The sequence below is a fragment of the Narcine bancroftii genome, chromosome 11 (assembly GCF_036971445.1).
Source record: "Narcine bancroftii isolate sNarBan1 chromosome 11, sNarBan1.hap1, whole genome shotgun sequence".
In the NCBI taxonomy this organism is placed as follows: domain Eukaryota; kingdom Metazoa; phylum Chordata; class Chondrichthyes; order Torpediniformes; family Narcinidae; genus Narcine; species Narcine bancroftii.
Genome location: NC_091479.1, coordinates 64,857,890 through 64,883,141, shown reverse-complemented (window position 1 = coordinate 64,883,141; position 25,252 = coordinate 64,857,890). Strand labels below are relative to the sequence as shown.

The 25,252-nt window shown below is 53.8% G+C and overlaps 1 protein-coding gene across 5 annotated transcripts in view; it reads left to right on the top strand.

The window, feature by feature from the left end:
* Positions 1 to 25,252, top strand: part of LOC138745821 (UPF0606 protein KIAA1549) — a 350,579-nt gene that overhangs the window by 192,556 nt on the left and 132,771 nt on the right. For all 5 annotated transcript variants that reach the window (XM_069903162.1, XM_069903161.1, XM_069903164.1 and 2 more), the window contains exons 9-10: positions 4,839 to 5,016; positions 9,382 to 9,566. In XM_069903162.1, the coding sequence (XP_069759263.1) occupies positions 4,839 to 5,016; positions 9,382 to 9,566 (363 nt within the window). The remainder of the gene's footprint in view (positions 1 to 4,838; positions 5,017 to 9,381; positions 9,567 to 25,252) is intronic.

Below are 25,252 nucleotides of genomic sequence, written 5' to 3'. Positions count from 1 at the left end.
ATTTTTTTAATATAAGCCAAAACACATTTGCGTTTAATCTGACTATTTAAACCTTGAACATTAAAAGTCACAAAATTCAAAGTAGACATTATTCTAACAATAAAAAAACTTTTTTACAAAATAAAGAAAAACACCCGTCTCAATAAAGTAGAGCTTCCCTTGCAAAAAATAACCCTAAATTGATAAACTACAAAAAAGAATCCCCCCCCCCCCAACAAACATAGATTACACAAGTACAAGAAAAATGTATATATACCCCAAAACTACAAAAAGTAGTAACTCCCCAATTAACTGGGTGTGGAAAAAAACCCCACAGGTGGCAGATGACTTCCAAAAGCTTCGGTGTCATCCACCCCCCCCCCTCCCCTGCCCCCAGTCGGACTTACAAAATCATAAGTCTGAATCAAATCATAATCCAAATGAATTCAGTCCCAAAGCTTGTTCCGGATCATCAATATCAGTCAAGCTCTTTGACATATCTGCCTTTCCATTCCCTTTCCCATTCTTCTCATCTGACATCTCCCTCTTAGGAGAAGAATGCCTTTCTTTGCCTTGTTCGGCAAAGAATTAGCAAAAATTAAAGCATCATGATCATTCTCAAAAAATTGTGATTGGAAATTGCCAGAAAAAATCTTCAATACAGCGGGATATCAAAAAGAAAATTTATATCCCTTCCTCCAAAGCACCTCTTTCGCAGAATTAAATTCTTTACATCTCTTAATAATCTCCTTAATTAAATCAGGATTGAAAAAAATGACCTTATTACCTTGCACCATAAATGGAGTCTGATATCTACATGCATTTTGCACCGCAACTCGCAAAATTGTCTCCCTGTCTTGATATTTCAAACAGCTCGAGGTGGTTGACCAGGATTTGGTTGACTTCTTAAACCCCTATGTGCTCTCTCTAATTCCAAACCATCTGGAAAAAATTCAACACCTAATACATCAGGGATCCATTTTTAATTTTTTTTTAACTGGATCTGAACCCTCAATACCTTCTGGAATTCCCACTATCTTAACATTATTCTGATGGCTTTGATTTTCCAAAAAGTCAATCTTTGATAAAATCTGAATTTCCTATCCAACAAAAGAATCTTCCACTTTTTCTATTTTCTCTCTATTTTGTTTCACTTGTTCTCTACCATCTTGCAAAGCACCTTCAATTTTCTTAAAGTTCTCTTGAACTGTATCCACCATATTTAAGCATCTATTGACATCAGCTTTAACAATAGAAATGTCTTTCTTAACAGAAGAAACCTCATCACAAATATTGTTAATTTTAACAGTCATCTTCATAAATCCATGATCCATCTGAGTAGACATTTGTGTTGACTTATTACCCATTTGTTGAGCTATATTTTCAAGAATTGTAAAAACAGCATCAGAAGTAGGTTCAATTGTCTCCTTTTGGGGCCTACCTTCTTTCATTTCAGTAGTAACCAACATTTCTTCTTTCAGATGGAAATTACAGTCAGTGTAGGATTGTGTTGGACTGACAAAATTAAGAATTTGGGTCTAATGATTGATGCAAAAATTCAATCATTGTATAAACTAAATTATGTACCATTATTAAGAAAGATTAAGGCTGATTTGATCAAATGGAAAGATCTTCCTTTGTCATTAATAGGTTGAGTAAATTGTATTAAGATGAATGTTTTTCCACGTATCCAATATCTTTTTCAGTCCTTTTTTACTTTCAAAATCTTTTTTTCAGGATTTAAATAAGGCAGTACGACTTTCTATGGAAAGAAAAATTGGCTAGAATAGTGTTGCATAAATTGACTTAGAAATATGCTTTGAGAGGTTAACAATGACCTCATTTTCAAAATTATTATGAAGCTGCACAATTAAAATTTATTAATCGTATGCTGGATGTTTTGCATCCTCCTAGTTGAGCTAGGGTTGAATTGGCCAATATTTCAGAGCCTAATTCGCATCATTTTATATTTAAGTGGAATCCTGTTTTATTAGACATATAATGTACCGATTTTAAAACATTTGTTAGAGATTTGGTATAAAAGGAACCTTATAGGTACAAAAGGCAAAATATCAATTCAAACTTCTTTATATCAAAATAAATTCATTCCTTTTTCGTTGAATAATAGATTTTTAAAGGAAGGGCAGATTAAAGTATAACCATGTTGGGGGATTGTTTTGAAGAAGATAAATTTCTTTCTTTTAATCAAAGGGGTAAAATTTTGAATTTCAGCGAATTCTTTATTTGTGTATTATCATTAGTGAAATATAATTTTGGAAGAGAAATGAAAATTCCTAAATTAACGAAATTTGAATTTTTGATTTCTCATTCATCAAATAAGGGTTTCAGATATGTATACATTGTTGCAAGACACTATGGATAAAGTAAATTTGGATAAATCTATGATTAAATGGGAAGGAGATTTAATTTGTGATATTGATCAGGAAGATTGGGAGATTATGTGCCATGATGGAGTGACTAAATTGCTTAATGTAAGATGTATGGTTAATTATAATTTTTTATATCAGAAATATGGATTTAGTAATTCGGAGTTGTATTTTAGATGTGGATGTTGCATAGGAACATTCTTACATTCCGTTTGGCTTTGTGATAGGGTTCAACCATTTTGGAAAAAAATGAGAGAATTTCTTCAAAAACTGTTTAAGATTAAATTTTTATTAGATCCAAAAAAAATTTTGTTGGGTTATATTGTTCTTTTTAATGATTGGGGGTTGGATAAGTTACAGATTGCTTTTCTTCGTCTAGCATTGGCTGTAGCGCGTAAATATGTGGCGATTTCTTGGAAGGATGATGTAGAAGTGAATATAGCCCATTGGTATAATGAGTTGAGATCTTGTATTTATTGGAAAAAAATAACATATAATTTACATGATAATTATAATTTTTTTCAGATGTGGTCGCCTTATTTGAAATATATGGGTTTAGTAATATCTTAAATCATTTAATTTTTTTTAATGTTCCCCTTGCAGGGTTGAGGGTGGGGTTGGGTGGGTTGGGGTTATTTGTAGTTCTTTTATGATTTTCTATGTATTTTTTGATAAGTATTTGGAAAAATTTTAAATAAAGTTTGAAACAAAAAAGATGTTGCCTGAATTGGATAACTTGTCTTATGAGGAACAGTTAACAGAGCTATAACTTTTGTCTTTGGCATGACAAAGATGAGAGGTGACTCAGTAGAGGGCCATAAGATTACAAGAGGCATAGATAGGATCAACAGCCAGCATCTTTTTCCTAGGGCGACAGTAGCAAATACCAGAGGACAACTGTATAAAGTGAGGGGAGGAAAGCTTAAGGGGGTCATCGGGGATGTTTTTTAACATGGAAATTAATGGATCCCTGGAATGCATTGCCAGAGCTGGTGATAGAGGCTGGTACAATATGGAAATTTAAAAGTCTCTTGGACAGGCACATGGATGCAAGAAAAACAGAGGGTTATGGGTGTGAGGTAGGGAAGGTTTAGATTGTTGAATGGGTTTATATGTCAGCACAATATCGTGGGTCGAAGGGCATCCTCATAGTGTTCAATGTTTTAATCACGTGAGGTGTTGCTTCACTTGGAAGGACAGTTTGAGACCCCGAGTAATGGTGAGGAAGGATATATGGGTGCAAATTTGGGGCAGTTTCTGCAGTCAGAGGGGTAAGCACCAAGAGGATGATTAATGGGAGTGGAAGAGGGAGTTCTGGAGTGTGCAGACCCCATGGAACACAGAGAAGGGAGCAGAGGGGAAGTGCGTCCGGTGGTGGGATCCAAAGGTGGTGGAAATGGCGGAGGATTCTGTCACACAGATTTTTTTTTTATCAACAACAGCCAAAATAGAATCAACCAGGGAGGGAAGGAGGCCACACAAATTAGATAGTGGCAAATGTGCAGATGTCAAATTTAAATTTTTAGATTTTCTTGTTTTACCTTTTTCTCTGGAAGTGTGGACATTTGATCTGTTTCCTTTTCTGAATGGCTATTCTTCTTTACTGAGTCTACACTATGACCCAGAATATTGTATGAAAATTTTAATGTTGATCAATGATTGCTGTTCCATGATGAAAGGAATGTGAAAAACAACTTCTGGAGAAATCTAGAAGTTGCTCTGATTCTTCTCCATTGTTGTTTGCTAATCTGGTAAAATCAATAAATGAAAAACTTGAGATACTTGTAGAATGGAGATGCACAGGAGACTGCACTTGTAGAATGGAGATACACAGGAGACTGCAGATGCTGGAATCTGAAGCTAAACTCGCTTTTATGAAGTGAAACAACGTGAATTTTTTTTGTGCTTCACTGTGGAAAAATTCAATTTCATTGTATTAAACTGAAATGGTGTGTTATGCTTTGTAGGCAAAGTGCTTGGCTCGTGGTGACCAGCTGCTTAACCTGTTCAGTAATATCACACTTATTGCTAAATTTCCTATTGTTGGAGTCTGATAGCATTTCGAAAGGAGAAAGTGGAAATCAGTGGTGATCATTAGGTAGTACAAGCAACTTTTAAATTCAGTGGTTTGCGCTTGTCATTAGTACTGCTCACAAATTCCAGGCTGACCAGTATCAATCTCATGACCAGTCTTCTGTCCCTTTTTCCATTTTCCAACATAAATCCTACCACATCCTTTCTAGCATCCTGCTAGTGGGCCTCTTAGATCATCACCCCTTTTCTCCACTACTGTGCCAGGTCTACCATTTCTTTTCACCAACCACCAGCTGTTTGGCTTTCCTTCTTATTGTACTACTTTATCCCTTCCCTCTCGTGTTCCTTTTGTAAATCCAGTAAACATGAGCTCCAGTCTGTTTCACTTATGTTTGTTTTAAATGAAGATTTGTAAAATATCCACATTACTATTTGCAGGTTGTGAATATCACAAAGATTTCTGGTGATGGGAGCCCAGCTGAACTGATTTACTTTGTGGAGAAGCAGAATGGGGAGCGCCTCGATGCAAATGAAGCAGCCAATCTCATCAACAAAGTTGATATACAGAGGGCAGCAATTGTTCTAGGCTATCGAATACAAGGTGCATTGGCACAGCGTAAGTTTGATTTTTATCATACAAAAGCAAGGAAGCAAATTGATGGTCTTAATCCAGTAAAATTATTCCTACAATATCTTGATTTCTGTTTCTCTAGTTCACTTGGGCAGCTTTTAGGATAAAAACAAATTCTGTGTCCACTGCTGATTTTTGTTGAGCCACCCATTCAACTGTGAATGTGTACCAGAATTAATCAAGATTCATGTGCAATGTTGTTGGCTCTCGCATGTTGGATCTTTATGACAGGCAAATGGAGGTCCCTGGAGACCATAATGACAGATTATAATAAAGAAAGTGAAAAATCTGCAGCATCTTGAGAGGAACAGGAGAACAAAGAGAAAAACGAAGAAGAAATGTCAGGAGGAATTTCTTCAATCAGATTCATGAATTTCCAAAGAAATTGAGACCCTTTTTAAAAGAAAACTAAAATGTGTATTATGACATGGCCACATTTATTGGCCATTCATGTGCATTGCTTAAGTGATTTTCAGGCTACCCCTTAAATCATGTTGTTTGTGGTGATAGTTCTCCTACAGTGATGTTAAAAATAAAATATCATGTTTCTCCAGCCCTATAAGAAGCAGAAACAGGACCACCAGCACTTCAAGCTCCGAGATTCGATAAGATCAAGGTATCTCCAGTCCAGGCATTGACATGACTTTACCCCATGTCCACTTTGTACGAATATTATCTTTGTCTTCAGCATTTACAATGATTTTAATTTCACAACACACTGAGCTAAAGAATTCCAAATACTCAACGCAGAGAAAAAAAAAATTGTTCTTTATCCCCATCTTAAATGCCTGACCTCCTTATTTTGTAAACATGCCTCCTTGTTCTAGATAACCCCACTAGCAGAAGGTTCTCCATCAACCATGTATCTATCTCACAGAAACATCCATATTTCCATGAGAGCACCTCTTTCTCTCAACAAGGAATATAGGCCTCCTTGCTCAACCTAACTTCTAACATCAGTCTTTGTTTTTCCAGGAATCAATCCAGTATTGTTTCCAGTGTAAGTATATTATTCCTTAATAGTGACTAAAACTGTACGCAGTACTTCAGATGCATTTTCACAAACACCCTGTCAGGTTTCACTAAAACTTCCCCACTTTTATACTTGTAGTTAAAGCCAACACTCTTTTCTAATTTCAGTAGCACTCCAAAAATCCGGACTGCTTGGGAATTGGGTCGGTCCAGATTTTCCGGATTCTCAGACTGCACTTTTAAAATTCAAATTTAAAGAGAAATAAAGAAGAGATGAACAAGTGAATTTTGATCGTTTATTCTTGAGCAAATACAGCATGCTTCATTTATCAAAATGAGCAGTTTTAAAGAAAAATAAAGTCAACAAGCATGGTTGTTTGTGGCTGCTCACTCACAAAAGCCTGCTAAATTTCAAAAGGTTTTTGAAAAGTCTGGATGCTTGGGTGGTCCGGATTACTGGCATCTGAATTTTTGGAGTTCTACAGTACTTGTTGGACCTGCACACTAACTTGTGTTTCATATATTGGGATTTTCAGATCCTTTCAGAGTGCAACATATTATAATCTCACTCAAGTCAAATATTTTTTTTCACAACTTCCTCTAACAATTAGACTATCCATTTAACTCTTTACTTGCTTTTTGTGTCCTCTTTTTATCTTTGATAACCCAACTATCTTGACTGCAGAATCTTATCTTGGTTCCTTCATCTGTCATTATGAAATATTAAAAATTGTAGAGGCCTTAGAACTGATCCATGTCGCCTTCCACTTGTCATTGATTGCTAATCTGAAAATTATTCATTTATCCTGAGTCTGTTTTCTGTTAGACGATTCTGTTTCCCTGCCAATGTATGAATCATGTCTGTATGGTAACTTTGTAATGTGGCACTTTATCAAATGTTTTCTAGAAAAACAAATAGATTGCATCCATTGGTTTCTCTTTATTCACCCTGTTACATCCTCAAAGAACTTAACACATTTGTCAACAGTTTTTGTTTTAATTGATTGTATTTGATTGTCGTGTTTTTCTAAATGCCCTGGTATTATCCCAAAATACTGGATCCTGCTTTTTCTCAATAGTTTTTAAGTTCACTGCTCCATAATTTACTGCCTTCTGATTCCAGCATCGTTACATTTGCTGCTTTCCAGTCCTCTGAGATCACCTCAGAATCCAGGAAACTTTGATACATTACAACCCACACTCAAAAGCTAAAGGAATTGAATGAGAATGTGAGAAAATTAGATTGTCCTATGCCAGGAAGCGCTGGGCACTACAGCCTTAGATCAACTTTATTGCCACACTTTGGGACCTGTAACATTTGACTCTTATTGCCCTTGAATAAAAGCTTTTGTTTTCTTGAATGATAAAAATATTGCACCTGCTTTAATTTTTTGACAGATCAGTTAGGTAAATCACCCCTTTGCAAGTGGAATTATAGTGTTTTATTTTGACACCTTAATACATCTAGTTGGTGTGGATTATTGGATTCTTTCTGAGCCCTTTTGGTTCTTGTTGAACCAATGTAAGAATGTATCATTACTGAAGAGAATTAAAGAGAAACATTGGTTCTCTTTTTGCACGAATGGTGCATTTGTTTTGTAGTTTCCACAATTTAGTTAGTTACTGTTGAACCATTGTTAATATTTGCCATGCCAAGATCTGCATAGAACCTCGTATGTTTCCTGTTCTAAAGTTTGAATCACCATGTCATCTACTGAAAGAATGATTTTACTTTCTTTGCATGGAGTTAATTTACCATGAATTGTGCACTAGTTGAACCCACAAACATTTGCCTTGAATGGCAGCAAATTAATCCAAGCCATAAATGGAGGAAAGTCAAAAAGAATTTCAGAAGCTGGAAGCCTGAAATTGAAACAGAATGCAAGAAACCATTTATAAAGCAGCTAATCATGTCCCAAAATGCCTTTGATTCCATCAATTTTGTAATATAGACACATTGCATATAATTGGCACACAAGGATCTCCAATTTTGATTTTGTCTTTGCTTGTTGGTAAAAATGCAGGACTAAGGAGAAAACTTCAACACTTTACCTCACTTGAGCAAATAGATTAGTGGGTTGGAAGAAAAGGAAGACTAGGACTTGTGAGAGTACTGAATTGAAGATTGTGTGTTGAAGTAATGATTAGATTTTTTACCCAAGGTGTATGCCCAACCATCAAATGAAGCTTATGCATATATGCAAGTACAATTCTGGGTTAAATTTCTAAACCACACATTGCTAGATGGTTTATTTCAAATATTTTCTAACTGCACGACATTTCTACTCCACAGCAAAACAATTTTGATAATTTTTTGAATGATTTTTAGGGATAAATAATTTTTCTGGTTACATTAATACTGGATAATTGGAAGAAAAAAATTTCCAATAAATAGCTCGTGCAATTACACATAGAAAATCCTCTCCTCTTCCTCCATTTTGCTGTTCCAGTCATGTACTTCAATAAAAGTAGCAACAGCTGCTGCAAGGAATGATGTTAATTAAAACTGTCTTCCCCAACTTCATTGAGTTTAATCAATAAATTTGGTATACTCCACCAAATAATAGGTTCCTGTGATCTTATTCAAGGTCTGTTAATATAACCCCCCCCTCCCCCCCCCACTCATGTGTCAGCAATTAGACCCAGGAAATATGATTTTTAAAAAAACGAGCGAATGTAATGTATTTATATGGAACGAGAAAGTGCAGAATTCTATTCCATGTGTGTCATGAGGTGTGGACAAAATTTAAGCTTTATGGCCTCTGCTGTTTCTATCAATTGTTTACTTGCTACAACACACACACATCCTAGTGGTTCCACTTCTTACTTATTTCCTTCCAACTTATTCTCTCTCTCATGCAGATGAATTATTTTTAATTCTTTTACCAGAATTAAAAATATGTGAGAGAGAAGTCGGCTACTGTAAATTATTATTTCAGTCTTATCTAGACCAAAATGAAAATTCACACTTAACGTCTTTGGGACGTGGAAGGAAGCCAGAGCACTTGGTGGAATCCCACATAGTCTCGAGGAGAATGTACAAACTCCATACAGACTGCATCTGAGATCAGGATCCAACCTGGGCGCCTGAAACTGGGAGGCAGTGGAGCAAATTGCTGAATAACGTGCCAGCTGTTTTGTTACGAAACAAAAATGGAGGTGATCACTCTGCTAATTCTGTCGAGTAAAGCCCCACAGTTCCTTCCCAGAAGGAGCAGAAACTGTAGTATTTAGCACAATCAACTGGACTTGCACTGAAGGCGAGAGACTGATAAATGAAATTATTTTTAACCAGTGTGAGCTTTGTCAGAGAATTTATTTAGTTTTTAAGAGTTTTTAGAATATTGTTCCCAATTTGCTGTGGTTTTTCTTTTGCAGCTGTGGAGAGAGTTCCCACCTCGTCCCCGACAGAAGGAAATAAGAATGTGTGGATCATTGTGGCAGTGCTGGTACCAGTCATTGTAGTTCTCACCATCATTGTGATCTTGTACTGGAAGTTCTGCCGTACAGACAAGCTGGAGTTTCAACCAGACACCATGAGCAACATTCAACAACGGCAAAAAGTAAGACATTTTAAACTCAACTTTTTTTTAAAACTGAGAATCCCATTTACAAAGTAAAGCCCATGGAGTAAGACATTAGTTGGATTTAAAAAAAAAGGAAAGTGAACTTCATTGTTTTGATGAGTCAAGAACTTGAGTTAGGGGCCAATAGTGTAATCATTTGAACAAGGAAATGCGAGGAGGGAAAAAGGCAATTCGTTTCATTCTGCATTTAAGGATAGAGAGAGAGAGACTGTTCATCTTATTTTGTCTCATCCTTCCATGTAATAGAAATTCATTTCTGTTAAAATAAGCCCTTTGTGATGATTAAATTAAGGCAGTTGAACAATAATGAAAAGGTAATCAAGATCATTTAAAAAAATTCTCCACAGACCTACCTAATCTGAGTATTTCTAGAATCTTGTATTCTTAGTTTATATTTCCTTCATCTACAATTTTTCTTGTTGTTGAATCAAGCAGTGGTCCTTCCTGAGTGAAAGAGGAAAGTCTGCAGACACTGTGATTATAATGCAATGCACAAAAGTTCCGGAGAAACTCAGCAGCTCATGCTGGGTGACCTACTGAGTTTCTCCAGCACTTTTGTGTTGTGCGCGTTCTTGAATCTTGTTGGGGAGTTAAGAACTAAATGGAATCATTTACCCAGAACTACAATGCCCTCACCAGATGGTTGTTTCTCAGGATGAAAGCGAGGAGGAGTGTTGAAATTTGATGATGTGGTGATGATGAAAAATGCAGATATTAACTGATGAAAGGAGGAAATAAAAATTAATGCTGATGGAAAATGTAGCTGTGTCTTACATTGCCAACAGAATAGTCCCAATTCCAAATGGAGCTTTTCCTTACCTTGGTGAATACCATTTTCCAAGCATGGAACTTAAATGCTAAAAAGAGCACAAGCCCTCTGTTTCAGCTAGCAGTATATCTTGATACCCAGCAACTTGTAGATAATGCAAGTCATCAATAATAGAAATTATATTTTGTGACAAAGGAAGAAATCTCATGTTTCCAAGTAACTTCTGTAGTTGGGCAATTCGTAAGGATTAAAGGGATAAAGTTCTCCCTGAAAGGAGGTATTTAAATGAGTAGTTTTATTGATTTGACCAATTAGAACAGAAATTGTTGAAATATGCTACATAGTTTATAGAGGGGGGGTTCCACCTCTCAGTGAGATCATGGCTGATTTAAGACCTAATGCTACATACCTACCTTCTTTTCCTGTATCCCTTCATATCTGTGAATAAAGATTGCTCAATCCCATTTTAAAAATTAACAAATGAACTTGGTGTTTGCAAAAGGAAGGTCAAAACTTTCACCACCCTCTGCATGTAGAAATATTTCTTAACTTTGCTATGAGCAGATCTGCCTCCAATTTTTATCCTATGCTGTCTGATATTAGATGTCACAACTGTGGCAATAGATTTGTTCTGTCAATTCCCCATAATATTTTAAAAGCTTGTGTTGGTTTGAAGGAGGTAAGATTATCACACAATACAGTACGTTTCCGATTTACCGAAAACCGATCAACTGAAATTCCAAATATCTGAAAGTTATTTTGGGTGAGACGTAACGTTGCAATTTGAAAAAAAAGTTGAAAAAAATGTACCCACTGTGCTCAAGTGGGGCTAAATGGGAATCAGTTTTACAAAGGAGACATTTGTCCACAAGTTACACAGCGAAGGAAAGGAGAGCACTGATTGTTCATTTATAAATTGTCTTTTTTTGTCATGAATTATTGCAATTTATGATAAATTGCATTGTGGCATTCTCAGAATTTGAATTGAATACTGCACTCTCCCCACTCGCCCACTCTAGCCATGTTCTCTCCCCACTCTCACTACCAAGCCAAGCCATCGCTCTCTCCCTGCTTGCCTGCCAGAGCCGCACTCTCTCCTCACTCGGCTGCCAGAGCCACACTCTCCCCACACACCTTCCCGAGCCACACTCTCCCCACACACCTGCCCGAGCCACACTCTCTCCCCACTCGGCTGCCAGAGCCACACTCTCTCCCCACTCACCTGCCAGAGCCGCACTCTCTCCCCACTCGGCTGCCAGAGCCACACTCTCTCCCCACTCACCTGCCAGAGCCGCACTCTCTCCCCACTCGGCTGCCAGAGCCACACTCTCTCCCCACTCGGCTGCCAGAGCCGCACTCTCTCCCCACTCGGCTGCCAGAGCCACACTCTTTCCCCACTCACCTGCCAGAGCCACACTCTCTCCCCACTCAGCCAAACGCTCTCCCCACTCACCTGCCAGAGCCGCACTCTCTCCCCACTCGGCTGCCAGAGCCGCACTCTCTCCCCACTCACCTGCCCGAGTCGCGCTCTCTCCCCACTCGGCTGCCAGAGCCGCATTCTCTCCCCACTCGGCTGCCAGAGCCACACTTTCTCCCCACTCACCTGCCAGAGCCGCACTCTCTCCCCACTCAGCTGCCAGAGCCACACTCTCTCCCCACTCAACTGCCAGAGCCGCACTCTCTACCCACTCGGCTGCCAGAGCCACACTCTCTCCCCACTCACCTGCCCGAGCCGCGCTCTCTCCCCACTCACCTGCCCGAGCCGCGCTCTCTCCCCACTCACCTGCCCGAGCCGCGCTCTCTACCCACTCGGCTGCCAGAGCCGCGCTCTCTCCCCACTCACCTGCCCGAGCCATGCTCTCTCCCCACTCAGCTGCCAGAGCCACACTCTCTCCCCACTCACCTGCCCGAGCCGCGCTCTCTCCCCACTCACCTGCCCGAGCCGCGCTCTCTCCCCACTCACCTGCCCGAGCCGCGCTCTCTACCCACTCGGCTGCCAGAGCCACACTCTCTCCCCACTCACTTGCCCGAGCCGCGCTCTCTACCCACTCGGCTGCCAGAGCCACGCTCTCTCCCCACTCACCTGCCCGAGCCGCGCTCTCTCCCCACTCACCTGCCCGAGCCGCGCTCTCTCCCCTCTCACCTGCCCGAGCCGCGCTCTCTCCCCACTCGGCTGCCAGAGCCACACTCTCTCCCCACTCACCTGCCCGAGCCATGCTCTCTCCCCACTCAGCTGCCAGAGCCACACTCTCTCCCCACTCACCTGCCCGAGCCATGCTCTCTCCCCACTCAGCTGCCAGAGCCACACTCTCTCCCCACTCGGCTGCCAGAGCCGCACTCTCTCCCCACTCACCTGCCCGAGCCATGCTCTCTCCCCACTCAGCTGCCAGAGCCACACTCTCTCCCCACTCACCTGCCCGAGCCGCGCTCTCTCCCCACTCACCTGCCCGAGCCATGCTCTCTCCCCACTCAGCTGCCAGAGCCACACTCTCTCCCCACTCACCTGCCCGAGCCATGCTCTCTCCCCACTCAGCTGCCAGAGCCACACTCTCTCCCCACTCGGCTGCCAGAGCCACACTCTCTCCCCACTCGGCTGCCAGAGCCACACTCTCTCCCCACTCACCTGCCAGAGCCGCACTCTCTCCCCACTCGGCTGCCAGAGCCACACTCTCTCCCCACTCGGCTGCCAGAGCCACACTCTCTCCCCACTCGGCTGCCAGAGCCACACTCTCTCCCCACTCACCTGCCAGAGCCGCACTCTCTCCCCACTCGGCTGCCAGAGCCACACTCTCTCCCCACTCACTTGCCCGAGCCGCGCTCTCTACCCACTCGGCTGCCAGAGCCACACTCTCTCCCCACTCACTTGCCCGAGCCGCGCTCTCTACCCACTCGGCTGCCAGAGCCACACTCTCTCCCCACTCACTTGCCCGAGCCGCGCTCTCTCCCCACTCAGCTGCCCGAGCCGCGCTCTCTCCCCACTTGCCCGAGCCGCGCTCTCTCCCCACTTGCCCGAGCCGCGCTCTCTCCCCACTTGCCCGAGCCATGCTCTCTCCCCACTCAGCTGCCAGAGCCACACTCTCTCCCCACTCACCTGCCCGAGCCGCGCTCTCTCCCCACTCACCTGCCAGAGCCGCACTCTCTCCGCACTCGGCTGCCAGAGCCACACTCTCTCCCCACTCACCTGCCAGAGCCACACTCTCTCCCCACTCAGCCAAACTCTCTCCCCACTCACCTGCCAGAGCCGCACTCTCTCCCCACTCGGCTGCCAGAGCCGCACTCTCTCCCCACTCACCTGCCCGAGTCGCGCTCTCTCCCCACTCGGCTGCCACAGCCGCACTCTCTCCCCACTCGGCTGCCAGAGCCACACTTTCTCCCCACTCACCTGCCAGAGCCGCACTCTCTCCCCACTCAGCTGCCAGAGCCACACTCTCTCCCCACTCAGCTGCCAGAGCCGCACTCTCTACCCACTCGGCTGCCAGAGCCACACTCTCTCCCCACTCACCTGCCCGAGCCGCGCTCTCTCCCCGCTCACCTGCCCGAGCCGCGCTCTCTCCCCACTCACCTGCCCGAGCCGCGCTCTCTACCCACTCGGCTGCCAGAGCCGCGCTCTCTCCCCACTCACCTGCCCGAGCCATGCTCTCTCCCCACTGAGCTGCCAGAGCCACACTCTCTCCCCACTCACCTGCCCGAGCCGCGCTCTCTCCCCACTCACCTGCCCGAGTCGCGCCCTCTCCCCACTCACCTGCCCGAGCCGCGCTCTCTACCCACTCGGCTGCCAGAGCCACACTCTCTCCCCACTCACTTGCCCGAGCCGCGCTCTCTACCCACTCGGCTGCCAGAGCCACACTCTCTCCCCACTCACCTGCCCGAGCCGCGCTCTCTCCCCACTCACCTGCCCGAGCCGCGCTCTCTCCCCACTCACCTGCCCGAGCCGCGCTCTCTCCCCACTCGGCTGCCAGAGCCACACTCTCTCCCCACTCACCTGCCCGAGCCATGCTCTCTCCCCACTCAGCTGCCAGAGCCACACTCTCTCCCCACTCACCAGCCCGAGCCATGCTCTCTCCCCACTCAGCTGCCAGAGCCACACTCTCTCCCCACTCGGCTGCCAGAGCCGCACTCTCTCCCCACTCACCTGCCCGAGCCGCGCTCTCTCCCCACTCACCTGCCCGAGCCGCGCTCTCTCCCCACTCACCTGCCCGAGCCGCGCTCTCTCCCCACTCGGCTGCCAGAGCCACACTCTCTCACCACTCACCTGCCCGAGCCATGCTCTCTCCCCACTCAGCTGCCAGAGCCACACTCTCTCCCCACTCACCTGCCCGAGCCATGCTCTCTCCCCACTCAGCTGCCAGAGCCACACTCTCTCCCCACTCGGCTGCCAGAGCCGCACTCTCTCCCCACTCACCTGCCCGAGCCATGCTCTCTCCCCACTCAGCTGCCAGAGCCACACTCTCTCCCCACTCACCTGCCCGAGCCGCGCTCTCTCCCCACTCACCTGCCCGAGCCATGCTCTCTCCCCACTCAGCTGCCAGAGCCACACTCTCTCCCCACTCACCTGCCCGAGCCATGCTCTCTCCCCACTCAGCTGCCAGAGCCACACTCTCTCCCCACTCGGCTGCAAAAGCCACACTCTCTCCCCACTCGGCTGCCAGAGCCACACTCTTTCCCCACTCACCTGCCAGAGCCGCACTCTCTCCCCACTTGGCTGCCAGAGCCACACTCTCTTCCCACTCGGCTGCCAGAGCCACACTCTCTCCCCACTCGGCTGCCAGAGCCACACTCTCTCCCCACTCACCTGCCAGAGCCGCACTCTCTCCCCACTCGGCTGCCAGAGCCACACTCTCTCCCCACTCACTTGCCCGAGCCGCGCTCTCTACCCACTCGGCTGCCAGAGCCACACTCTCTCCCCACTCACTTGCCCGAGCCGCGCTCTCTACCCACTCGGCTGCCAGAGCCACACTCTCTCCCCACTCACTTGCCCGAGCCGCGCTCTCTCCCCACTCAGCTGCCCGAGCCGCGCTCTCTCCCCACTTGCCCGAGCCGCGCTCTCTCCCCACTTGCCCGAGCCGCGCTCTATCCCCACTTGCCAGAGCCACACTCTCTCCCCACTCACCTGCCCGAGCCGCGCTCTCTCCCCACTCACCTGCCAGAGCCGCACTCTCTCCCCACTCGGCTGCCAGAGCCACACTCTCTCCCCACTCACCTGCCAGAGCCACACTCTCTCCCCACTCAGCCAAACTCTCTCCCCACTCACCTGCCAGAGCCGCACTCTCTCCCCACTCGGCTGCCAGAGCCGCACTCTCTCCCCACTCACCTGCCCGAGTCGCGCTCTCTCCCCACTCGGCTGCCAGAGCCAAACTCTCTCCCCACTCAGCTGCCAGAGCCGCACTCTCTACCCACTCGGCTGCCAGAGCCACACTCTCTCCCCACTCACCTGCCCGAGCCGCGCTCTCTCCCCACTCACCTGCCCGAGCCGCGCTCTCTCCCCACTCAGCCAAACTCTCTCCCCACTCACCTGCCAGAGCCGCACTCTCTCCCCACTCGGCTGCCAGAGCCGCACTCTCTCCCCACTCACCTGCCCGAGTCGCGCTCTCTCCCCACTCGGCTGCCAGAGCCACACTCTCTCTCCACTCAGCTGCCAGAGCCCGCACTCTCTACCCACTCGGCTGCCAGAGCCACACTCTCTCCCCACTCACCTGCCCGAGCCGCGCTCTCTCCCCACTCACCTGCCCGAGCCGCGCTCTCTCCCCACTCACCTGCCCGAGCCGCGCTCTCTACCCACTCGGCTGCCAGAGCCGCGCTCTCTCCCCACTCACCTCCCCGAGCCATGCTCTCTCCCCACTCAGCTGCCAGAGCCACACTCTCTCCCCACTCACCTGCCCGAGCCGCGCTCTCTCCCCACTCACCTGCCCGAGCCGCGCTCTCTCCCCACTCACCTGCCCGAGCCGCGCTCTCTACCCACTCGGCTGCCAGAGCCACACTCTCTCCCCACTCACTTGCCCGAGCCGCGCTCTCTACCCACTCGGCTGCCAGAGCCACACTCTCTCCCCACTCACCTGCCCGAGCCGCGCTCTCTCCCCACTCACCTGCCCGAGCCGCGCTCTCTCCCCACTCACCTGCCCGAGCCGCGCTCTCTCCCCACTCGGCTGCCAGAGCCACACTCTCTCCCCACTCACCTGCCCGAGCCATGCTCTCTCCCCACTCAGCTGCCAGAGCCACACTCTCTCCCCACTCACCTGCCCGAGCCATGCTCTCTCCCCACTCAGCTGCCAGAGCCACACTCTTTCCCCACTCACCTGCCCGAGCCGCGCTCTCTCCCCACTCACCTGCCCGAGCCATGCTCTCTCCCCACTCAGCTGCCAGAGCCACACTCTCTCCCCACTCACCTGCCCGAGCCATGCTCTCTCCCCACTCAGCTGCCAGAGCCACACTCTCTCCCCACTCGGCTGCCAGAGCCACACTCTCTCCCCACTCGGCTGCCAGAGCCACACTCTCTCCCCACTCACCTGCCAGAGCCGGACTCTCTCCCCACTCGGCTGCCAGAGCCACACTCTCTCCCCACTCGGCTGCCAGAGCCACACTCTATCCCCACTCGGCTGCCAGAGCCACACTCTCTCCCCACTCACCTGCCAGAGCCGCACTCTCTCCCCACTCGGCTGCCAGAGCCACACTCTCTCCCCACTCACTTGCCCGAGCCGCGCTCTCTACCCACTCGGCTGCCAGAGCCACACTCTCTTCCCACTCACTTGCCCGAGCCGCGCTCTCTACCCACTCGGCTGCCAGAGCCACACTCTCTCCCCACTCACTTGCCCGAGCCGCGCTCTCTCCCCACTCAGCTGCCCGAGCCGCGCACTCTCCCCACTTGCCCGAGCCGCGCTCTCTCCCCACTTGCCCGAGCCGCGCTCTCTCCCCACTTGCCCGAGCCGCGCTCTCTCCCCACTTGCCCGAGCCGCGCTCTCTCCCCACTTGCCCGAGCCGCGCTCTCTCCCCACTTGCCCGAGCCGCGCTCTCTCCCCACTTGCCCGAGCCGCGCTCTCTCCCCACTTGCCCGAGCCGCGCTCTCTCCCCACTTGCCCGAGCCGCGCTCTCTCCCCACTTGCCCGAGCCGCGCTCTCTCCCCACTTGCCCGAGCCACACTCTTTCCCCACTCAGCTGCCAGAGCCGCACTCTCTACCCACTCGGCTGCCAGAGCCACACTCTCTCCCCACTCACCTGCTCGAGCCGCGCTCTCTCCCCACTCACCTGCCCGAGCCGCGCTCTCTCCCCACTCACCAGCCCGAGCCGCGCTCTCTACCCACTCGGCTGCCAGAGCCGCGCTCTCTCCCCACTCACCTGCCCGAGCCATGCTCTCTCCCCACTCAGCTGCCAGAGCCACACCCTCTCCCCACTCACCTGCCCGAGCCGCGCTCTCTCCCCACTCACCTGCCCGAGCCGCGCTCTCTCCCCACTCACCTGCCCGAGCCGCGCTCTCTACCCACTCGGCTGCCAGAGCCACACTCTCTCCCCACTCACCTGCCCGAGCCGCGCTCTCTCCCCACTCACCTGCCCGAGCCGCGCTCTCTCCCCACTCACCTGCCCGAGCCGCGCTCTCTCCCCACTCGGCTGCCAGAGCCACACTCTCTCCCCACTCACCTGCCCGAGCCATGCTCTCTCCCCACTCAGCTGCCAGAGCCACACTCTCTCCCCACTCACCTGCCCGAGCCACGCTCTCTCCCCACTCAGCTGCCAGAGCCACACTCTCTCCCCACTCGGCTGCCAGAGCCGCACTCTCTCCCCACTCACCTGCCCGAGCCATGCTCTCTCCCCACTGAGCTGCCAGAGCCACACTCTCTCCCCACTCACCTGCCCGAGCCGCGCTCTCTCCCCACTCACCTGCCCGAGCCATGCTCTCTCCCCACTCAGCTGCCAGAGCCACACTCTCTCCCCACTCACCTGCCCGAGCCATGCTCTCTCCCCACTCAGCTGCCAGAGCCACACTCTCTCCCCACTCGGCTGCCAGAGCCACACTCTCTCCCCACTCGGCTGCCAGAGCCACACTCTCTCCCCACTCACCTGCCAGAGCCGCACTCTCTCCCCACTCGGCTGCCAGAGCCACACTCTCTCCCCACTCGGCTGCCAGAGCCACACTCTCTCCCCACTCGGCTGCCAGAGCCACACTCTCTCCCCACTCACCTGCCAGAGCCGCACTCTCTCCCCACTCGGCTGCCAGAGCCACACTCTCTCCCCACTCACTTGCCCGAGCCGCGCTCTCTACCCACTCGGCTGCCAGAGCCACACTCTCTCCCCACTCACTTGCCCGAGCCGCGCTCTCTACCCACTCGGCTGCCAGAGCCACACTCTCTCCCCACTCACTTGCCCGAGCCGCGCTCTCTCCCCACTCAGCTGCCCGAGCTGCGCTCTCTCCCCACTTGCCCGAGCCGCGCTCTCTCCCCACTTGCCCGAGCCGCGCTCTCTCCCCACTCAGCTGCCAGAGCCGCACTCTCTCCCCACTCAGCTGCCAGAGCCACACTCTCTCCCCACTCACCTGCCCGAGCCGCGCTCTCTCCCCACTCACCTGCCCGAGCCGCGCTCTCTCCCCACTCACCTGCCCGAGCCGCGCTCTCTACCCACTCGGCTGCCAGAGCCACACTCTCTCCCCACTCACTTGCCCGAGCCGCGCTCTCTACCCACTCGGCTGCCAGAGCCACACTCTCTCCCCACTCACCTGCCCGAGCCGCGCTCTCTCCCCACTCACCTGCCCGAGCCGCGCTCTCTCCCCACTTGCCCGAGCCGCGCTCTCTCCCCACTTGCCCGAGCCGCGCTCTCTCCCCACTTGCCCGAGCCGCGCTCTCTCCCCACTTGCCCGAGCCGCGCTCTCTCCCCACTTGCCCGAGCCGCGCTCTCTTCCCACTCAGCTGCCCGAGCCGCGCTCTCTCCCCACTTGCCCGAGCCGCGCTCTCTCCCCACTTGCCCGAGCCGCGCTCTCTCCCCACTTGCCCGAGCCGCGCTCTCTCCCCACTTGCCCGAGCCGCGCTCTCTCCCCACTTGCCCGAGCCGCGCTCTCTCCCCACTTGCCCGAGCCGCGCTCTCTCCCCACTTGCCAGAGCCGCGCTCTCTCCCCACTCAGCTGCCAGAGCCACACTCTCTCCCCACTCGGCTGCCAGAGCCACACTCTCTCCCCACTCGGCTGCCAGAGCCACACTCTCTCCCCACTCACCTGCCAGAGCCGCACTCTCTCCCCACTCGGCTGCCAGAGCCACACTCTCTCCCCACTCGGCTGCCAGAGCCACACTCTCTCCCCACTCGGCTGCCAGAGACACACTCTCTCCCCACTCACCTGCCAGAGCCGCACTCTCTCCCCACTCGGCTGCCAGAGCCACACTCTCTCCCCACTCACTTGCCCGAGCCGCGCTCTCTACCCACTCGGCTGCCAGAGCCACACTCTCTCCCCACTCACCTGCCAGAGCCGCACTCTCTCCCCACTCGGCTGCCAGAGCCACACTCTCTCCCCACTCACTTGCCCGAGCCGCGCTCTCTACCCACTCGGCTGCCAGAGCCACACTCTCTCCCCACTCACTTGCCCGAGCTGCACTCTCTCCCCACTCAGCTGCCCGAGCCGCGCTCTCTCCCCACTTGCCCGAGCCGCGCTCTCTCCCCACTTGCCCGAGCCGCGCTCTGTCCCCACTTGCCCGTGCCGCGCTCTCTCCCCACTTGCCCGAGCCGCGCTCTCTCCCCACTTGCCCGAGCCGCGCTCTCTCCCCACTCAGCTGCCCGAGCCGCGCTCTCTCCCCACTTGCCCGAGCCGCGCTCTCTCCCCACTTGCCCGAGCCGCGCTCTCTCCCCACTTGCCCGAGCCGCGCTCTCTCCCCACTTGCCCGAGCCGCGCTCTCTCCCCACTTGCCCGAGCCGCGCTCTCTCCCCACTTGCCCGAGCCGCGCTCTCTCCCCACTCAGCTGCCCGAGCCGCGCTCTCTCCCCAGTTGCCTGAGCCGCGCTCTCTCCCCACTTGCCCGAGCCGCGCTCTCTCCCCACTTGCCAGAGCCGCGCTCTCTCCGCACTCACCTGCCCGAGCCGCGCTCTCTCCCCACTTGCCCGAGCCGCGCTCTCTCCCCACTTGCCCGAGCCGCGCTCTCTCCCCACTTGCCCGAGCCGCGCTCTCTCCCCACTCAGCTGCCCGAGCCGCGCTCTCTCCCCACTTGCCCGAGCCGCGCTCTCTCCCCACTTGCCCGAGCCGCGCTCTCTCCCCACTTGCCAGAGCCGCGCTCTCTCCGCACTCACCTGCCCGAGCCGCGCTCTCTCCCCACTCGGCTGAGAGAGCTGCGCTCTCTCCCCACTTGCCCGAGCCACACTCTTTCCCCACTCAGCTGCCAGAGCCGCACTCTCTACCCACTCGGCTGCCAGAGCCACACTCCCTCCCCACTCACCTGCTCGAGCCGCGCTCTCTCCCCACTCACCTGCCCGAGCCGCGCTCTCTCCCCACTCACCTGCCCGAGCCGCGCTCTCTACCCACTCGGCTGCCAGAGCCGCGCTCTCTCCCCACTCACCTGCCCGAGCCATGCTCTCTCCCCACTCAGCTGCCAGAGCCACACCCTCTCCCCACTCACCTGCCCGAGCCGCGCTCTCTCCCCACTCACCTGCCCGAGCCGCGCTCTCTACCCACTCGGCTGCCAGAGCCACACTCTCTCCCCACTCACTTGCCCGAGCCGCGCTCTCTACCCACTCGGCTGCCAGAGCCACACTCTCTCCCCACTCACCTGCCCGAGCCGCGCTCTCTCCCCACTCACCTGCCCGAGCCGCGCTCTCTCCCCACTCACCTGCCCGAGCCGCGCTCTCTCCCCACTCGGCTGCCAGAGCCACACTCTCTCCCCACTCACCTGCCCGAGCCATGCTCTCTCCCCACTCAGCTGCCAGAGCCACACTCTCTCCCCACTCACCTGCCCGAGCCACGCTCTCTCCCCACTCAGCTGCCAGAGCCACACTCTCTCCCCACTCGGCTGCCAGAGCCGCACTCTCTCCCCACTCACCTGCCCGAGCCATGCTCTCTCCCCACTCAGCTGCCAGAGCCACACTCTCTCCCCACTCACCTGCCCGAGCCGCGCTCTCTCCCCACTCACCTGCCCGAGCCATGCTCTCTCCCCACTCAGCTGCCAGAGCCACACTCTCTCCCCACTCACCTGCCCGAGCCATGCTCTCTCCCCACTCAGCTGCCAGAGCCACACTCTCTCCCCACTCGGCTGCCAGAGCCACACTCTCTCCCCACTCGGCTGCCAGAGCCACACTCTCTCCCCACTCACCTGCCAGAGCCGCACTCTCTCCCCACTCGGCTGCCAGAGCCACACTCTCTCCCCACTCGGCTGCCAGAGCCACACTCTCTCCCCACTCGGCTGCCAGAGCCACACTCTCTCCCCACTCACCTGCCAGAGCCGCACTCTCTCCCCACTCGGCTGCCAGAGCCACACTCTCTCCCCACTCACTTGCCCGAGCCGCGCTCTCTACCCACTCGGCTGCCAGAGCCACACTCTCTCCCCACTCACTTGCCCGAGCCGCGCTCTCTACCCACTCGGCTGCCAGAGCCACACTCTCTCCCCACTCACTTGCCCGAGCCGCGCTCTCTCCCCACTCAGCTGCCCGAGCTGCGCTCTCTCCCCACTTGCCCGAGCCGCGCTCTCTCCCCACTTGCCCGAGCCGCGCTCTCTCCCCACTCAGCTGCCAGAGCCGCACTCTCTCCCCACTCAGCTGCCAGAGCCACACTCTCTCCCCACTCACCTGCCCGAGCCGCGCTCTCTCCCCACTCACCTGCCCGAGCCGCGCTCTCTCCCCACTCACCTGCCCGAGCCGCGCTCTCTACCCACTCGGCTGCCAGAGCCACACTCTCTCCCCACTCACTTGCCCGAGCCGCGCTTTCTACCCACTCGGCTGCCAGAGCCACACTCTCTCCCCACTCACCTGCCCGAGCCGCGCTCTCTCCCCACTCACCTGCCCGAGCCGCGCTCTCTCCCCACTTGCCCGAGCCGCGCTCTCTCCCCACTTGCCCGAGCCGCGCTCTCTCCCCACTTGCCCGAGCCGCGCTCTCTCCCCACTTGCCCGAGCCGCGCTCTCTCCCCACTTGCCCGAGCCGCGCTCTCTTCCCACTCAGCTGCCCGAGCCGCGCTCTCTCCCCACTTGCCCGAGCCGCGCTCTCTCCCCACTTGCCCGAGCCGCGCTCTCTCCCCACTTGCCCGAGCCGCGCTCTCTCCCCACTTGCCCGAGCCGCGCTCTCTCCCCACTTGCCCGAGCCGCGCTCTCTCCCCACTTGCCCGAGCCGCGCTCTCTCCCCACTTGCCAGAGCCGCGCTCTCTCCCCACTCAGCTGCCAGAGCCACACTCTCTCCCCACTCGGCTGCCAGAGCCACACTCTCTCCCCACTCGGCTGCCAGAGCCACACTCTCTCCCCACTCACCTGCCAGAGCCGCACTCTCTCCCCACTCGGCTGCCAGAGCCACACTCTCTCCCCACTCGGCTGCCAGAGCCACACTCTCTCCCCACTCGGCTGCCAGAGCCACACTCTCTCCCCACTCACCTGCCAGAGCCGCACTCTCTCCCCACTCGGCTGCCAGAGCCACACTCTCTCCCCACTCACTTGCCCGAGCCGCGCTCTCTACCCACTCGGCTGCCAGAGCCACACTCTCTCCCCACTCACCTGCCAGAGCCGCACTCTCTCCCCACTCGGCTGCCAGAGCCACACTCTCTCCCCACTCACTTGCCCGAGCCGCGCTCTCTACCCACTCGGCTGCCAGAGCCACACTCTCTCCCCACTCACTTGCCCGAGCTGCACTCTCTCCCCACTCAGCTGCCCGAGCCGCGCTCTCTCCCCACTTGCCCGAGCCGCGCTCTGTCCCCACTTGCCCGAGCCGCGCTCTCTCCCCACTTGCCCGAGCCGCGCTCTCTCCCCACTTGCCCGAGCCGCGCTCTCTCCCCACTTGCCCGAGCCGCGCTCTCTCCCCACTCAGCTGCCCGAGCCGCGCTCTCTCCCCACTTGCCCGAGCCGCGCTCTCTCCCCACTTGCCCGAGCCGCGCTCTCTCCCCACTTGCCCGAGCCGCGCTCTCTCCCCACTTGCCCGAGCCGCGCTCTCTCCCCACTTGCCCGAGCCGCGCTCTCTCCCCACTTGCCCGAGCCGCGCTCTCTCCCCACTCAGCTGCCCGAGCCGCGCTCTCTCCCCACTTGCCTGAGCCGCGCTCTCTCCCCACTTGCCCGAGCCGCGCTCTCTCCCCACTTGCCAGAGCCGCGCTCTCTCCGCACTCACCTGCCCGAGCCGCGCTCTCTCCCCACTTGCCCGAGCCGCGCTCTCTCCCCACTTGCCCGAGCCGCGCTCTCTCCCCACTTGCCCGAGCCGCGCTCTCTCCCCACTCAGCTGCCCGAGCCGCGCTCTCTCCCCACTTGCCTGAGCCGCGCTCTCTCCCCACTTGCCCGAGCCGCGCTCTCTCCCCACTTGCCAGAGCCGCGCTCTCTCCGCACTCACCTGCCCGAGCCGCGCTCTCTCCCCACTCGGCTGCCAGAGCCACACTCTCTCCCCACTCACCTGCCCGAGCCATGCTCTCTCCCCACTCAGCTGCCAGAGCCACACTCTCTCCCCACTCGGCTGCCAGAGCCGCGCTCTCTCCCCACTCAGCTGCCCAAGCCGCGCTCTCTCCCCACTTGCCCGAGCCGCGCTCTCTCCCCACTTGCCCGAGCCGCGCTCTCTCCCCACTTGCCCGAGCCGCGCTCTCTCCCCACTTGCCCGAGCCGCGCTCTCTCCCCACTTGCCCGAGCCGCGCTCTCTCCCCACTTGCCCGAGCCGCGCTCTCTCCCCACTTGCCCGAGCCGCGCTCTCTCCCCACTTGCCCGAGCCGCGCTCTCTCCCCACTTGCCCGAGCCGCGCTCTCTCCCCACTTGCCCGAGCCGCGCTCTCTCCCCACTTGCCCGAGCCACACTCTTTCCCCACTCAGCTGCCAGAGCCGCACTCTCTACCCACTCGGCTGCCAGAGCCACACTCCCTCCCCACTCACCTGCTCGAGCCGCGCTCTCTCCCCACTCACCTGCCCGAGCCGCGCTCTCTCCCCACTCACCTGCCCGAGCCGCGCTCTCTACCCACTCGGCTGCCAGAGCCGCGCTCTCTCCCCACTCACCTGCCCGAGCCATGCTCTCTCCCCACTCAGCTGCCAGAGCCACACCCTCTCCCCACTCACCTGCCCGAGCCGCGCTCTCTCCCCACTCACCTGCCCGAGCCGCGCTCTCTCCCCACTCACCTGCCCGAGCCGCGCTCTCTACCCACTCGGCTGCCAGAGCCACACTCTCTCCCCACTCACTTGCCCGAGCCGCGCTCTCTACCCACTCGGCTGCCAGAGCCACACTCTCTCCCCACTCACCTGCCCGAGCCGCGCTCTCTCCCCACTCACCTGCCCGAGCCGCGCTCTCTCCCCACTCACCTGCCCGAGCCGCGCTCTCTCCCCACTCGGCTGCCAGAGCCACACTCTCTCCCCACTCACCTGCCCGAGCCATGCTCTCTCCCCACTCAGCTGCCAGAGCCACACTCTCTCCCCACTCACCTGCCCGAGCCATGCTCTCTCCCCAGTCAGCTGCCAGAGCTACACTCTCTCCCCACTCGGCTGCCAGAGCCGCACTCTCTCCCCACTCACCTGCCCGAGCCATGCTCTCTCCCCACTCAGCTGCCAGAGCCACACTCTCTCCCCACTCACCTGCCCGAGCCGCGCTCTCTCCCCACTCACCTGCCCGAGCCATGCTCTCTCCCCACTCAGCTGCCAGAGCCACACTCTCTCCCCACTCACCTGCCCGAGCCATGCTCTCTCCCCACTCAGATGCCAGAGCCACACTCTCTCCCCACTCGGCTGCCAGAGCCACACTCTCTCCCCACTCGGCTGCCAGAGCCACACTCTCTCCCC